Genomic DNA, 16,816 nt, shown 5'->3' with positions numbered 1-16,816 from the left:
AAATTTGGGGGTTTGAACAGAGCCCCCCGGCCGGTGGGTCCCCGGTTTTGTTGCTGGTGGGGGTTTTTTTTTTTTTTTTTTTTTTTTTTTAATTCTATATTTAAATTTGGGGTGAATTTGTAAATGGAAGCCCACCCTCTGAAAACTCAGCAATGAGCTGAATGAAGGTGAAGAGGCCCCGCACGGTGGCTGACAGATTACATCAGCGCGTCTGGCGAGCAGCGATACAGACGCTGATAAGCATCACAACTTGGCCAACCGGCTCACCATTTTCCTTTTTCACATCACTGTAGGAAAGAATGACAGAAAATACTAGCTTCTCATTTTTTTCCCTTTTTACACTCGAAGAATATTTTTTTGTTCTCAGTTTAAATCATTCTAGGAACCGGAGTTCTGTTTTCAAGTTTCAGCAGCAGAATTTGACGCCCTCGTTTTGTTCTAAGAAGCAGCCTCGATTCACATGCCGGAGAGAATAACAGCTCCTTTTTCTTGAAAAGAGCAGCGAGGTGACAGATGACTCAGTGATGTAACAAATAGATTACCTGCGGGGAGCTACAGCGGTTTCGACATGCGTGCAGCGCCGGTGCAGCCTGGCAGCCTGACCCGCAGCCTGCAGCCTGCAGCCGGCGGCCGGCGGCCGGCTTCACCTGCGGCCCGCTCCGATTCAACGCGCCGCAGCTGAAACATTCCGCAAACAACGCGTTAGCGCCATTTTTCTATTTTTCTAAATTTCGACCTGCTGTCAGGCCGAAAGCCACATATTAGTCAGGCTGTTCTGCCACTTTGTTTTGGAAGAAATGAGAAAGCAGCAGAAATATGACACACGGAGACCCCGGCAGCACCGAGACGCCCACAGCCTCTCACTTCTCACACCGAACCTCCAAATATTCACACATTTATTTCACTGGCTGCTGAATTTAATTCACACGGTTTATCATTTAATTTATTATCCTTTAGTTGTAATTTACTTTTTATTCATAAGGAAACAGTGATGTTTAGGGATAAACACACACACACACACACACACACACACACACACGTAGGCGAGACCTAATCTAAAATATTTGATCCTCTCATGGCAGCAGAATAATCTGTTCCCATCTTAAACTCTAAGCCGCAGAGCAAAAAAAAAAAAACTTTTGATTTTAATCAGAGATGTTTGACATAATCATGCAGAAATAATCTGCGTCATCAGAACCGCGACTGGACCCAGAACTGTGACTGCAGCTCTGCTCACATTCTGCTCAGGGATTCATTTAAAATATTTGTTTTGTTTTGTTTTGTTATTTATTTTTTAATTTATTATGTTTTACAGAAAAAAAAAAACAAACCTGGAGATATTTCAGTTTGATTTTAATTTTTAAAAGAGAATCATCCTGGTCGAGAACAGGCCTGGCTCCGGACTGGTTCTGTTCACCCGAACCAAGAGAAATGAAACACAGTCTGCATTATTATTATTATTATTATTATTATTATTATTATTATTATTATTATTATTATTATTACTATTGTTGTTGTTGTTGTTGTTGTTGTTGTTGTTGTTATTTTCCCGCTGCTTTGTCCGGTTCGGACTCTGAACCAGATTCAGGTTCCGGTCTGCTCCTCTTCCTCTCCAGGAGGAAGACTCTCCTCTTTCTCCCCAATATTAAACTAACTGTAGAAACCCTGAAGCAGAGTGAGGCGTTGGGGGGAGACCCTGCAGCCGGAACAGTTCTGACTGGTTCCGTTTGATCCAAATGAGGACTGATCATAGCGGCAGGCCGACTTGTGCAGTTTTTGGTTGAGCGCATGAAGCTCATGAATTCCCCTGTGCGGCGCCCCGCTGATCCTCCAGCTCATGGATGCTGCAGCAGCTGCTGCTGCTGCTGCTGCTGCTGATTCCGACGCCGCTGCACAGCAAGGGCGTGCGCGCTCCCGACTGCTTTTACCCACCTAGCTGCGCGCCCTGTGCGGGTTCATTTCCTGGCTTTACAGTGACGTCACATCCAGTGGCGTCGATGCACGCACCCCCCCCCCACACACACACACACATTTCCACTACTACTACAGTATCGATCTACTAAAACTCATGAGATGATTTTCTGCTTATCACAAATGTAAACAAGAAATTCAGTATCTGAATATTATTTCCATTTAATAAACTGAAATTTATGCTTAATAGAAAATATATTGAATACCTGCTGAAAGATTATTTATTAATGCAACTTTTAATCTGAAAATTAGCCTAATATTCTATTGAATTTATTTTTAAGAGAATAAATAAGATTAGATCATACAAGTTGTGTTTTTTTCTCCAAATGTTATATTTTGTTTTTTGTTTTTTTACTTTTCCTCTTCTGTTTTTAAAATAAAGCCGTGACTGCAGCAGAAATATTAACAGAGCCACAAAATATTCTGTTAATAATTGTTGACGTTTCTTTAACATGTAAAGAAATGAAATATGATGAATGGTCCTGGCCGCGCGCTGCTTGCTTTGCGTTTTGGAGCCAACAGTCAGAATAATGAGGCTGTCACCGCGAGAGGACGCACTGTCACAATTTAAAGAGCAGAAACGTCCCGAAAGCCGCTGGTCGCCCCAAGCAACAGGCTGAGCTGCACACACACACACACACACACACACACACACACACACACACACACACACACACACACTGCAGCACTTTGAGACATGAATGAAACAAACACTTGTTAATATTCTTGTCTCACCACAAGTTCTTTATTTATTCCTTCTATTTCTGTTTCTTTTTAAATCTGTTCAGTTTTGCGCCTTTTTAAACTTCCGTGTCCTTTGAAAGCCTTTAATAAATAATGTGGAGGTTTATGTTTTTATTTTTTTATCTGAAGTGATTGAAAACTTGCAGTTTTTGCTTCTCTTGCTTTAGTTGGATTCAATTATCAGGCCCCTCCCCTCAGCTGATGACACTGACAGACCCTCCTTAAGTTGCGTCGCGCCACAGCTGTCTGCGAGCATTGAGCTGCCTGGCGCCATCCTGAAAGAATGCCTTCACTGTAAAAAAAAGAAAAGAGAGAGAGAGAGAGAGAGAGAGAGAGAGAGAGAGAGAGAGAGAGAGAGAGAGAGAGAGAGAGAGAGAGAGAGAGCGGGGTTAATGGAGAAAGCTAGCAGCAGATCTGATCAGTGAGTTGAACTTGCTGGTGCCGCTCAGTGCGCAGCGCAGACTCAGCTCTGCGCTACTTGTTGAACCGGCCTGAAAACTCTCACATCTTTTATTTTTTATATCTGGTCACGTTTTTTCTGAGAGGAAAGAGTTCAGGAACTCTGCGCCGAACTGGATTCCATTTTGGCCGTGTTCGTGCGGCAGCAGCGTTGTTGCATGCGGGGCTTCTGCGGGTATGTTTAAATCTCTCTGCGTTTTCTTTTCTTCTTTTTTCTTTTTCTTTTTAATTTTTTTATTTCGTGAATCCAGTGTGCGCCGCTTTGTTTGCATGAAGAACAGAACCAGAAAGTGACACTAACGCTCTGCTCTCTGTCTCCAGGTGATCGGAAGCGGCCGCGGAACCTGTTGGATTTTAACGCAAACGGATTTGGGACTGATTATTTCTTTGCTCCGTTTTTTTTTCCACATGAACTTTTACTGAAGAACAGAAATAATTAAATCAGGTTCGAAGACAAAGAGCGAGCGATGGAAGTAAGTGCGGACCAGCCTCGATGGATGAGCCATCATCCCGCGGTGCTGAACGAACAGCATCCCGGCTCTCATCACCCGGGCCTCGGCCACTCGTACATGGACCCTTCGCAGTATCCGCTGGCGGAAGATGTGGATGTACTGTTTAATATCGATGGACAGGGGAACCACGTCTCTTCGTACTATGGGAACTCAGTCCGAGCCGTCCAGAGGTACCCTCCTCCTCCACCCGGTGAGTCGACGGCCTCTTTGGGGCCTTTTTATTTTTATTTGTTAATCATAATCCAGCTTTTTCGATGATTGTACGCAAAGGCTCTGCGGCTGGGTTTCACATTATAATTTGATCCGGGACGGGTTTCAGTTTCTGCTCGTAGTTTACCTCCTTGTGTTCCGTCTAAACACCTGAAACGCGACCTGCCTCGCTAGTGTGAGGACTTGTTGTTTCAGATCAGTTTCTCTGGCCGGCCGCGTGTTTGACGGCGACTCAAAGTTTGTGGAGATTTTTGGGAAATTTGTCCCTCTGATCACATGAACATCTGAGGCAGCAGCGCCGCATGCAGCCGCTTGTGGAGTTTCCTACCGTGTAACTTCCTCTACCGTCAGCTCGCAGTTTGTTCTGAGGCGTTTGGAGAGCAGAGCTGTTGCATCAGGGCCTGTTAGACGGGAAAATGAAGCTTTCTGTTACCTGATATGCTGGAAAATCACATTTTAGATCGTTGATTTGCTGCGGACCGAGCAGGCTGCTGATCTTGTTGTGTCTCCCGCTGCAGGTAGCCAGGTGTGCCGCCCGTCGTTACTGCACAGCTCGCTGCCTTGGCTGGAGGGCAGCAAAGGAATCCCCCCCCACCACAGCAGCTCCCCCTGGAACCTCAGCCCCTTCCCCAAGAACCCGCTGCACCACGGCTCCCCGGCCAGCCTGTCCGTCTACCCCCCGGCCTCCTCCACCTCCCTGTCCACCGGACACTCCAGTCCGCACCTCTTCACCTTCCCCCCGACCCCTCCCAAAGACGTGTCCCCGGACCCGGGCATTTCCACCCCGGGCTCCAGCAGCTCCGGGCGCCAGGAGGACAAAGAGTGCATAAAGTACCAGGTGACCCTGGCCGAGAGCATGAAACTGGAATCAGCTCACAGCCGAAGCGTGGCGTCAATCGGAGCAGGGTCAACCTCTGCCCACCACCCCATCGCCACATACCCACCCTATGAATACGGCCCCGGCCTCTTCCCACCAAGTAGCCTGATAGGTGGGTCATCTTCTAGTTATGGTTCCAAAACGAGACCAAAAACAAGGTCCTGTTCAGGTAGGCGTGCGTTTATTACATTCCCTTTTGCTCTAACGTTTCCCCAGATTTACAGAGAACCGCAGAGCCATGTTGACCCCGAACCAGAGCCTGAGCTCAGGCAGGCCGAGCCGGCCCTCTTTCAGCTCCTCATCTAGTAATAATAATAATAATAATATAATAAAAATTGGAACTATTTTTTCTAACGGAAATTAATCTGATATTTTCCCATTTTAATAAAAATATTTAGAGCTGTATTTTCCTTCCTAAAGAATAAAACCCGCCTGGCTCTAATGACATCCCGGTGCAGACAGAGACGGCGGCTCTCTGCTCTGTCTGCCGTTTATATGTTCAGGATAATCCCATTACTGTCAGGCCAGCGCGCGCCACTGTGGCTTTGTTGAGCCAGCGCGAGAACCGGAAGCTGCGCTGAGGCGCAGAGCGGGGGCCGGAGGGGTCTATTATTATTATTATTATTATTATTATTATTATTATTATTATTATTATTATTATTATTATGAGAACAGATAAAAAGCCCGTTTTCTGTAATGAGATTAAAATCAGCGGTGAAAACAGTGGATTAGTTGATGCATATCATCGGGATTAAAATGCAAATAAAGATTTTAATTCCAGGATCACTGGAGATAACTGGCATTTACAGAATATTTTCAGATCTTAGGAGTACTTATGAGATTTTTCTGCACATTTTCTCCTTTATTTAAAATGAAATCAGGCAGCGGAGCCTCTCTCTCTCTCAGGCCTGCGTTTGTCTCACATGCCTGGAACCGACGCAGTTCCTGTTTGATTTTTTCTTTCTTTTGTAAAGTCACTAGAGAAAGAGAGAAACAGTTTCCCAGGTGCCTGTGTGTGTCTGTCACACATCTAAAGCAGTGTGTGTGAGTGTGTGTGTGATTTATAAAAAAGGGAAGTTTGGCTGCATGAAAAGGCAGAAAGCTTCTCGCTGATGTTCACAAAGCTTCACTCTCTGCTTTCAAATAACGAGGAGCGGCTGCAGCGTTTCAGTTTCTGTTCACCGTCATCTCAGAACAGACCAGAAAAACTCTCGCATAAAATATTATTTTTGTTATTAGATGGTGAATGAAAGAGAAATGCTAAACTGTGACATTTTTAAAAAATGATCCAAAATGTTTCAGATTGTTCAGAGACGTTAGCTTTGTGGTTTTAAGGACCTTAAGAAAATTAACAATAGGTTTGATGTGTCATTCTCTGTATTATTATTATTATTATTATTATTATTATTATTATTATTATTATTATTATTATTGATAATTGAATTCATGTTTTGTCCGAATATTAACGGATTTTTTTTCCTGCCAGCCCTGATTATTACATCAACATGATTTTTATATTTCCGCCTCCGCCTGACCCCGTGTCCGTGTTTTATCTTTTATTTCTGTGTGTGTGTTTGTGTGTGTGTGTGTGTGATGTTGTGCGCTCTCCCGCACGCAGAAGGCAGAGAGTGCGTGAACTGCGGGGCCACGTCCACCCCGCTGTGGCGGCGGGACGGTACGGGCCACTATCTGTGCAACGCCTGCGGCCTGTACCACAAGATGAACGGGCAGAACCGCCCTCTCATCAAGCCCAAGCGGCGGCTGGTACGTTCCTCCACCGACATTTTCCTCTCTGCTGATGACGTTTCCGTCTCTCTCTGTGTTTGTTTCCCCCTCTATCCAGGAAGAAGTAGGCCTATTAGCTGCAGGAAATTGACTCGGCAAGTGCAGGTCTCTGTTTTCAGATACTACCTTAGAAAAAAAAATTAATGCATTATCTGAAAATAATACAGATTAATAAAAAAAAAAGATTGATTTTGCTGTTTGCAAAAAGGACTCATGTGTATTTTTAAGTTGCTTCTTCTGCAGCTGAATGTGGCTGCATGCACTGAGCTCCAGAAAAATAGGTTGAGGTTTCTTCTGTAGGGAAACCCCCTCATGACTTATGAGCTTAGAGGAGTTCCCTAGATTTAGTAAAAATAAAAAGTGTTAGGAAGCAATAGGTGACCAGCCCTGCTCTGCCGGCCTCTGGACTTATTCCTCCGGCCTTAATGTGAAAAGCCGACGTCTCAGGGAAGGAATGGAGAGGAAAGGGCTGCCGGATATCTGCGCGGCGCAGATAACGGCGCAGTCAAAACACAGAGGCTGTCCGGAGCCCCGCACGGCCTGCGCTTGTTTAAACCCGCTAAAATACCTGTGCGATGCGCAGCGTTAGGCACAACGTTTTAATAATTCAATAAATATTTATTTATTCGTGGAGGCCAGAGCTGCACAAATCAGATTTCCAGAAAGTAAAGTAAAAAGGAAAACATGTGAAAGGAATAAAAGTCCGCTGCTCTCTGATTGGTTATTCCCAGCACGCAGCGGCTGCAGGGCTTATTAGGCCAACAGCCGTATAATTGGAAATGCCTCCAGGAGATAATGTAGTCGTTCGCTTTTGGCGTGTCCTCTGCGGTCACCCGTAGGTATTGATTGTTTTTAGAGATTATAACATCAATGTCAAGGCGCTGCTGCTGCTCTCTGTCTTCATCGCTGCCAGGCTGCAGCGTTTCTCCTGCATTAACAAACTTTCGCTGTAATTGTTTGACGTTTCAAACATGCAGCTTTTTCCAGAACGGAGGGTTGAATCAGATGAACGGCTCTGCGTTTCAAGGCTCTGCTTTTATGTCTTCTGTAAATATTTATTCTCTCTGAGGTATGCGCCCCAGGATGCTATTTTTAGAGCTCCGACTGAAAGCAGCTCTTTTTCTGCCATTTCTGTCTTTGTGCTCTTTAAACTATGTTCAGCTTGCACTTATATGCATAAAAAGATGGAAAATATATACAGTGAAAATAAAAGCCTTCAGTGTTTTAGAGAGGAAATAACTTGTGCTTTTGATCTGCGATGAAAGGAAATCTGAAGAGTTTCTGCTGCGTTTATTCACATGTATGTAAAGATGTAGTTTGGATTTTAAAGGGCAGTAGATTCACCCACAACCTGTAAACTAGAGGAAGAGCCGCTGCTTTGTGTGGATCTTGAAGCTGATTGGTTTGTCGCTCCGGTCACCTGACTCGTGGTTTTTGTTCAGTCTGCAGCCAGGCGGGCAGGGACGTCCTGCGCAAACTGCCAGACAACGACGACAACGCTGTGGCGGAGAAACGCCAACGGAGACCCGGTGTGCAACGCCTGCGGCCTCTACTTCAAGCTGCACAATGTAAGTAATAAACCTGCTCAGGATCTGCTGCTGTCGCCGCGACACACAGCTCTGCTGAATATTTCATCCCCTCATCTTGGACTCTTCTTCCTGTGAATATTTGATCTGACTTGTCCCTGCAGAGAATTTCCGTAGCACAGAGATAACTCAGATTTATTGGCAGTGGAGTGAGCTCAACCTGCAGTCTGCCTGCTTTTAAATAATAATTAAAATTAGATTAATTTCTGGGCGGTTTTTCTCTCTCTGGGTGTTTGTACCCTCTTGGTTTCCCCTCTGAACATCAATCTGCCTGATTCGTTTTGGGTCGCTTGGTGTCTTAGCACAGGATTTCACATCTACAGGACGGACACCCCGGGGACTCGTTTATCTCCCCTCTCCTGCACAAAGCTGTCACTTCCAATCAAACCGCCATTGTAGCTCCAGCTAATAATAATAATAAGCAGACTAACTGCTCTCAGGCCACATGTAGGTAATTTCTTCTCCCTCCTCTTCCTCCCCTCCTCTTCCTCTCTCACATGACAGAGTTTGCTTATATCCCAGTGTGCAGGCAGAGACTCTCCGCCCTGCTTGTCACGCAGGCGCCCTCTCTTAAATCACTTTCCCATGTTTCTCTTGGCCGATGGTTCGCCACTGAAAACGGACTGAGAGTGAGCTTAAACACAAAGAGGAAGATGATTTCCCAGCTACTTATTAGCATCTGAACTGACTCCAACCTCTGAGTCAGTGGCGTAAAAAGTGGCAGTGCGCTATACAGGGGCGCCACGCTAGAGGGGGCGCCAGATGTTGGCGGAGTAATTATTTCTAGTTGGTATTTTCTGTATTTAGCAGCTGATTGCGCATTGAAACCCCCAGAGGGAGAGTCTGCTATGTGTCTGCATGCGTTTCAGTACTTAGCTGGTTTTGACTCTGAGTATTTCTCAAATTGGTTGATTTGAGTAAATCTGGATTTCTGTTAGAGCTCGAATCTTATTCCAGATTCTTGGAGTGAATTCTGGATAGATCCGTCAGGATTAGGATTAATTAGGACAGAAAACATTAGCATTAAGCTAGCTTGTGTTTGCAGACCCCGCTGAGTGAGGACGGGGTGTAACCGTCTGAGACTTACAGTTTGTTTAGTTTTGACACCTCTGTCACAGGCTGAGGTTTGACAGGAGGGCTGGGTGTGAACACCTCGCTGTCTTTTCTCAGGTGGTCAACCGTTTCAGATGTTTGAAGTTTCAGGCATCAAAGAGGAAAGGCTTGCCTGGCTTTACGGAGCGTAGCTCAGAGCTGGAGAAAGTTTTCCCCACCTCCACCGTGTGGAGTCACAGTTTAGAGGAAGAAACCGCATCACCAGAGGAGATCTTTGTCCTCCGATAATCATTGACAGTCAGCTGAAAAATGCTCGGCTTTATTCCGAGAAGGAGTCCCATCATCCCAACCTGTAGCTAACCGCAGCTGGAGCCATTTTAGCCAACGCCAAGTGAACAAGGACTTGGCCGGCCGGCATCGTCTCTGCTTGAATGGCTTCCATCCGTCCCACTTCCATCTTCTATTTGTCTTCCTCTCTCTGAGGAAACATCACAGCTGCAAATATGTTTCAGTTTAAGATATAAATCTAAATACCAGCCTGAAATGGACGAGTCGAGTTTCTGAAATGCATCAGCTCCAAATTGGTCACAAATGTTTGTTTTTTCCTGCTCATATCTCAAGACAAAGTACTAATCTGCCGTCTTTCTGTCTCCTTTCGAGAGCAGATCAACCGACCTCTGACCATGAAGAAGGAAGGCATCCAGACCCGGAACAGGAAGATGTCCAGTAAGTCCAAGAAGAGCAAAAAGTCCCAAGACAACATGGACGAATTCTCCAAGAGCCTGATGGACAAGAGCAGCTCGTTCAGCCCGGCCGCCCTGTCCCGCCACATGTCCTCCTTCCCCCCCTTCTCGCACTCCAGCCACATGCTCACCACCCCCACACCCATGCACCCCTCCTCCAGCCTCCCCTTCGCCCCCCACCACCCTTCCAGTATGGTGACAGCCATGGGTTAAGGCCCCGGCGCCCCGGGCTCCTCCGTCACCTCCACGCCCTTCGGTACCTCCGCTCCAGACTCTTCGGTTCGACCCAAGCGGGATCCTTTCTCCTCAGTTCTGTCTTATTTTTATAAAACCCAAGTGTACCTCTGCGATGTAAATGCTTTGCAGACTCGAACTGACTGCGGCGCACTGACCTCCAGGGGAAGGTTTCTGTTTTTCCAGCGGACGTTTCTCCTCCACCTGCCGCAGCCGCAGACTCCGCCCAACATGGAGCTCCATTGTGTATAAAAGCCATTCCTCCACTGCAGCGCCCAGTCCCTGACACCCGCATCTCCTCACCTTCTGCCTGTGAAACAGGACCCCATCCCTCTCTGCTTCCTTTCCTTTCCTCTTGTTCAGCTGAAGAAGAGGACAGACTGATCATATTTGTACAAATTGTATGAAATACAGTACATTTAATGAAGACTTTTTAATTAAGTAAGAAAAAAAGGAAACTTGCCCCTGGGCAGCTAACGACTAGAAGGGTACGAGTCGCAGCAGGTGCAGAGACTCTGCCGAGTCCCGGATGAGGAAAAGAAGCGAGAGGGAGAGACTTTGAGACAGGGCAGGCCTCAGATTTTGCCTGCATGAAATGTGTCGCATTAAGTTTGCAGAGATCCGGCGCCTCTGGCCGCCGGCCTCTCTCTTATTTTATTAGATTTTTTTCCTTTTTATTTTATTTTTTGGATGTGCTATACGTCTCGGGCAATTGGTTTGTGTTGAAGCGCTCACACACACACACACACACACACACACACACACACATTGGATCATCTGAAAGACTTTCTTTCTGCCCACAGATTATATGCATTGTGAAAAAAAAGTTCCTGTATTTGTTATTTGTATGTATAAATCAGAGTACCAAAAATACGAAAGAAACAAAGATGTAGAATTATTTCTTTATGTTATGCAGACTGAATGGTTGTAAAAAATTAATAATAATCACTAGTGTAAAATATGACTGCTTTTTTGTTTCGTAATTTTTTTCCTTTTTTTTTGCTCTTTGAAAATAATAAACTAGTTTAATCTCTGTTGACATGTTAGCGCTGTGGTCGAGAGCCGTCTGTTCTGTGTTTCTGTGCTGTGTGATCTCCGGCGCTCTGCACACCCCCACCCACTCACCTGCCCACAAAACCACAACCAGAGACACCTGGCCATATGTATACATACACACACCTCTGCTCATATTCAGACATACATGTAGCTGTTCTGCTCCTGTTCTGCTGCTCTGCGTTTGCAGGAACAGCGTCGGGTCAGCTGAGCACAAACAGGAAGACAAGAAATAAACAACAGCGATGGAGGAACAAGTCAAATGGCACGGCTGAAGGTGCTTTTGTCTCATCCTGTTTCTACATAAATACAGATTCATCCATCTTTTCTTGATTTAAAGCTGCACAGTTTCCTAATATTATTCAGAATCAAGCCATGAAATGAAACCTGCGATATCTATGTAGCATGAGATGCTTCGTCTTCAGCTGGGACAGAACAGGGACCTGCATGGATGCAGCTGCAGGTTTTATCAGCAACCCTGCAGCAGAAGGTCCAATGCATTCAGCATTCACACATGCAAATAAAAACTGTCTCCCTGTCACAATAAAATGTTCTCCTATAAACTACAGACTAAACCATGAGAAACCTGCAGCTGAAGCGCTTTCTCACTTCTGCATGCTTAACCCTTCCTGACGTTTTCGGCCTCCGTTGACTCCAGAGCAGAATTTTAAGTGTTTCAAACCTCTTTAACCTTTCTAACATCATTATCATACCAGGAATTCACAGGCAGCGTCTGCCGCAGATTAATGTACAAACAAGTCCGCACAAAACTGCAGCCGTCGCAGTTTCCTGAGTTTTCTCTCTGCTTGGTGCAGGTCAGTCCCCGGCCTCACTGTGAGCCGGCGTTCATGACGCTTCGCTCTGGAAAACAAGCAATCAGGACCAATAAAAACTTTAATGGTGGAATGATTAAAAAATGACTCTATCCCATTATAAACCAAGATGACAGTTAAATATTTAAAAATAATGGAATCAGTTCTTCTGTGTTTTTTGCTCCTTTTTCCTTTAACCTTTTACAAACATCACAAAATGCTGAATTACTTTATTTTTCAGGTTATATGAGATTCTACAGGAAAACATGTAACTAAACAGTTTTCACTGAGGAGTGAGGCTCAGATTTTAAATATTAAACCTCCAGTTTGGTGTTTTAAAAACTGATGCATTGATATATAATTTATTTTTCTGTATTTTAATCTACATTTTTATTGTTAGGATCTCATCTGACCATCATATTGTTGGTTTTATACTGTAATCCTACTGTTTTATATAAAAAGCACTTTAAAAATTAAAAATGTGAAAATTATAATTGAAAACCTGCTAAGAGCGCTGTTTACTCTGACACCCCTGGATAAAATCTGGTCAAAGTCTCAGAAGTTGGTTAGATTAGAGAACAAACAGCTTGAAGAACAAGGAAAAGTTCAAGAGGTGTGAATACTTTAGAAAGGCAGAAACTTTGACCTTTGATTTATTCAGACATAAAACAGCGGCAAAGAGAATCAAAACGTCGAGTTGACGGATAAACGACAACCTCAGACTCTTTGTTTCCAGCAGTTTGTCACAGACAGACAGCTTGTTCACAGTTCTTAACTGAATCTGTAATAATCCCAGAGATAAAACAGATTCTTAAATGTAAAACAGGAACTAAGTTTTAAGGTGATTATTTGCTGAAAACATGGCAAACAGAAGATCAGCTGAAGGATGAAACACCTCAGGTCTTCTTTCTTGTCGTGACGTTCAGGTTCTTCTGCTGCAGGTGGATTTGACCTCACTGTAGATTCAGGGTGAATTTCACACATTTATTCTGTTTTGTCATATTATCTCATATTTTATCATGTTGTTTCCTCTTGTGTTACATATTCTCATGTTTTGCTTCACATTCCATCATATTGGATCTCTTGTCAGTTTATACTGAATTGCATCACATGGTCTCGCTTCAAATAATATTTCATAACGGCATGCCATACAGTCTAACGTACTTCTTAGTTGACGTCACACTTCCGGGAACTTTGTAGCTGACGGCCATCTTGGAAGGCACAATGGCGTTAGACGCGGTGAACAAACTGTTGGGGCATATTTATGTCATTTTTATTTTTTTCATAAAGATTGCGATGGTTATCTCATGTTGGACGAACGGAAAGCGCAGTTTTTACTCATTTGAGCGACCCGGTGAATCTGGGTCGGAACCATCAACCGTCATGATTAGCTCTGGAAAACATCAAGAATCTGCTCCGATCGCTTTTATTCCGGTAAAATCTATATTTCATATCTACCATTTTGTGAGTGTTGGAACCATTTGTTCATGATTTGGTACATCTCTGCTGAGGTTAGCTTAGATACGCTAAGCTAAACCTCTACATGGTAACCACTTGCTCGGCCTGCATCCAGCATCGACATGGTAATAATTTAAAAAAAGAAGCGATGGGTAAGATGAATATTAGTGATATTTACTATTGAACTTACAGCAGACCTAGCAACAATAGCTTAGCTAATGTAGCTTTTGTCTAGAAGCTAAGTGGTCCTACATGCAGTTCATACGGTCAGTATCAACAGCAGCGGGTTTTCCAGACGTGTCTTTCCTGCACTTTGGCATTTTTGTTGGAGTTGATGCCCTGGTTCATCAAGATGGTGGTTCAGTGGCGCAGATCACTTCCGGTTCAGACGTGCGAACAATGCATTGCATCTTTTCATGTCTCATCTTTCTGCGTCACATGTTTTGTAATCAGCACTTCTGTTCATGTCATATTTGTAAATGTATTTATGAAAGTTCTAGATTCTTATATCTGTTGAAATTCTTGTGATTTCTAACATTTACACCTTAAAGGGACAGTACTGTGTATTTTTGTGCCATTTTCTGGCCCACAGCAGTTACCTTCACGGGTTATAGAAATGCTGTAATATCAAACATATTAGAGCATTTGAAAGAAATTTGACACCTTGAAATTAGGGTTAGTGTTGATTTGATTAACATTGAAATCAATGTTAATGAGCTGCAGAAGGAGCTCCTGTAGCTCAGAGGAGGAGTTTTATGGAAATGGGCGGAGTTTTATGGAAATGGGCGGAGCTTGGTGACAGCAAGCGTTTAGGCAGGTCTGAATGGTTGCCATGGAGATTAAAGGATCCTCCAACATGCCTGAAAGAATCAAAGCAACACTCCTGTGTGACTGGTGAGGGAATTATTACATGACGTGAAGCTAAGAAACCTGATTTTAAATAGCAGCCCTCCTTTAATGCTAACATGATGTTCATGTTTCGTTCCTGCTCTCTGCAACCTGAACATCTGCATAACTCACAGCAGATCCCTGCCCCCCCCAAAACTTCCCAGAAACTCAATATGTGTATATGTTGGGATGTGTATTGGTAGGAATGTGAGCAGCAGTCTCCTCCTCGCTCTGCACAACTTCGGCATTCGGCATCATTTGTTTCTGAGCCGCTGTGACCAATCGGGAGATTTGCTCCTGTGTTTTAATAGTGAGGTCATGGGGGCATGTGGGATGAGAATGGAGCACTGTCTGTGTGTGTGTGTGTGTGTCTGTGTGTGTGTGTGAAGAGATTGAGGAGAGCTTTGCCCTGTGGTGGAACCCCATGACCTCTGGTTGACCTCTCCGGCCGCCAGGGGTGACTGGAGGTGCGGCTCCTGCTCAGGTGAGGACGGAGCACCGTGTGATCTCCTCTTGATCTCGTCTCGGTCGCCCCAAAGCGCTCGGTCTCCCTCTCTTCCTGCGTCTGCCTCTCGTCTTTCAGGTGAGGATGATGACAGATTTCAGGGTGTAATCGGCTCTCGGGGACAGTCCATCTTCGCCGCCGTCTCCAGGTGGGGTCAGGCGCGGGGTCGCGGTCGGGGAGGATTGTTGCAACTTCGGAAAATTAGCTCATCTTTGAAACAAACGTAAATAAATGTTCTGGTTAAAATTTGGGTTATTTTTCTGCAGATTGAGAAATGATGAGCACGCCACAGGAAGCAGGATGTGCTTTTTTACCCCACCTTTTCCTTCTTTTAAATATAGTTGGTCAACCTCCTCTTCTCTTGCCTCAGATATGATCTGCTTTGTTTTCATTTGAAACAGAAAATATGTTTTGTTGTTCTAGCCATATTGGTTAGTCTGAGGGACCAATATGTGTCAGTGTGGTCAGGTGTGGGGAAGCAGGTTGTGAGCTGTGGGCTAATGATTCTTCCCCCGCCCCACAATTCAAACCAGATTCTGTCTGTTCACACCGAGCGCTGCACGTACACTAATCTAGTGAAACCGATAGAAAACCTGGGGAATACTGACATGAGTTACACATTTCACAAAGGTTTTAGAAAAGGCAGCAGTTGCGAAACTTGTTTCTTTTCTGGAGAAACATTTTTAAAGAGTTTTAAAGAAACAGATTTAAGTGAATCTGGGTGTTAAAGTCTGCAGACTGGAGAACCTCCAAGATGGCTGACATCTCACCAGATTCTGTTTTCAGTGGAGTCCCTCAGGAATTCTTGTGTTTTCAGCTTGTGTAGTCATTTCTCATCGTTTAGATGATTATATTGAACAATGATTGTTACCGACTCGTCTCTGCTGGTTTGCAGCTGCTTTCAGAGTTTATGTTAAAATGTTAAAGGTGATTTATTGTGTTAGGACAGGTCAGTGGCCTACACAAAACATGTTCATTACATTTTATACACAAAATCATTCTTAGATAATGAGAGTACAGTCTGGTCAGCTGTTTTAGGGCCTCTATCACTTTAAATCCAAATGGCCACGCCCCCACCAACTCAATGTTTACTCTCTCACGTAAAAATGGCTGCCAACAGATGTGCAACTGTACAACCACACATCTTTGAAAAGCAGAAATGGAGCCTTCTACACAACCAACATGAACACAGTAAGTGGTTTCTGAATGGCAAGTTGACAACAAAACACTTGTCTTTTCCAGCAGCCATTGTGCAGCAAAGAACTACTGACCAGACATAGTGGAGCTCCTCTTGGGTTGCTAGGTAACGGAGCGGTGCGTGCTGATTTGTTACATTCCAGAGGAGTTTGAAACCATGAACTGACTGTCTAAAGACGTCTGTGAGTTTGTTTTAAATGCTTTAGTTGATTTTAGGAGCAGTAGAAACACAAATGGAAGAACAAAAACATTCAAAATGTGAATTTTATCTAACAGATTTCCATCCCTTTGGGCAGTGAAGCTCCTAACTTTATGCCTGATTGTCTGAAGTTGTTTGAATGCTACGATTTTTAACCCTTTAAAGAACGCAAGCTTGTTAGTTTTTACAGTGAATATTTATTTGTTCTGCTTGTTTTGGTTTTTCTTTTTGTTGCTGCTATCTGTGAAAGCTGCTACATACGTAAAACTTCCTGACGTCAATTAAGCAGAAATCTGAAAAGAAGAGCTGTGCAGGAACCGTTGATCATCTCAGTGACACTTTAAGTGGGTCCGATTTGCACTTTTCACCTGCTGCCTCACTGGGGAGGTCAGAGGTCAGAAAGGTTGGTGCAGGCTGAGGTTTCTGCTTCTAGGGACAAATCTGTGACTTTATTTGTTTTCCCCAGAACTTGATGTTCGGTAGAACATCTCAGTCAGCTGCTTCATGCAGAGACGTGGAGCATTTGGGTT

At 44.3% G+C, this 16,816-nt stretch overlaps 1 protein-coding gene across 6 annotated transcripts in view; it reads left to right on the top strand.

Annotated features, from left to right (window-relative positions):
- The window catches only part of gata3 (GATA binding protein 3), a 15,167-nt gene extending 3,947 nt beyond the window's left edge, over positions 1-11,220 (top strand). Inside the window, exons 1-6 of one of the 6 annotated variants that reach the window (XM_015054023.1) lie at positions 2,894-3,349; positions 3,496-3,876; positions 4,415-4,942; positions 6,392-6,663; positions 8,001-8,126; positions 9,863-11,220. In XM_015054023.1, the coding sequence (XP_014909509.1) occupies positions 3,642-3,876; positions 4,415-4,942; positions 6,392-6,663; positions 8,001-8,126; positions 9,863-10,153 (1,452 nt within the window). In that variant the 5' untranslated portion in view covers positions 2,894-3,349; positions 3,496-3,641 and the 3' untranslated portion in view covers positions 10,154-11,220. Of the gene's footprint in view, positions 1-2,893; positions 3,350-3,495; positions 3,877-4,414; positions 4,943-6,391; positions 6,664-8,000; positions 8,127-9,862 lie in introns of those variants that run through there. The other 5 variants (XM_015054028.1, XM_015054029.1, XM_015054026.1 and 2 more) reach the window with 5 other exon arrangements.
- The last annotated feature ends 5,596 nt before the right edge of the window (positions 11,221-16,816 follow it).

The sequence above is a fragment of the Poecilia latipinna genome, unplaced genomic scaffold (assembly GCF_001443285.1).
Source record: "Poecilia latipinna isolate Pla-1442-1.1 unplaced genomic scaffold, P_latipinna-1.0 Scaffold1224, whole genome shotgun sequence".
Classification (NCBI taxonomy): Eukaryota; Metazoa; Chordata; class Actinopteri; order Cyprinodontiformes; family Poeciliidae; genus Poecilia; species Poecilia latipinna.
The sequence above is the reverse complement of the archived record's forward strand: the minus strand, read 5'-3'. Positions and strand labels throughout refer to the sequence as shown.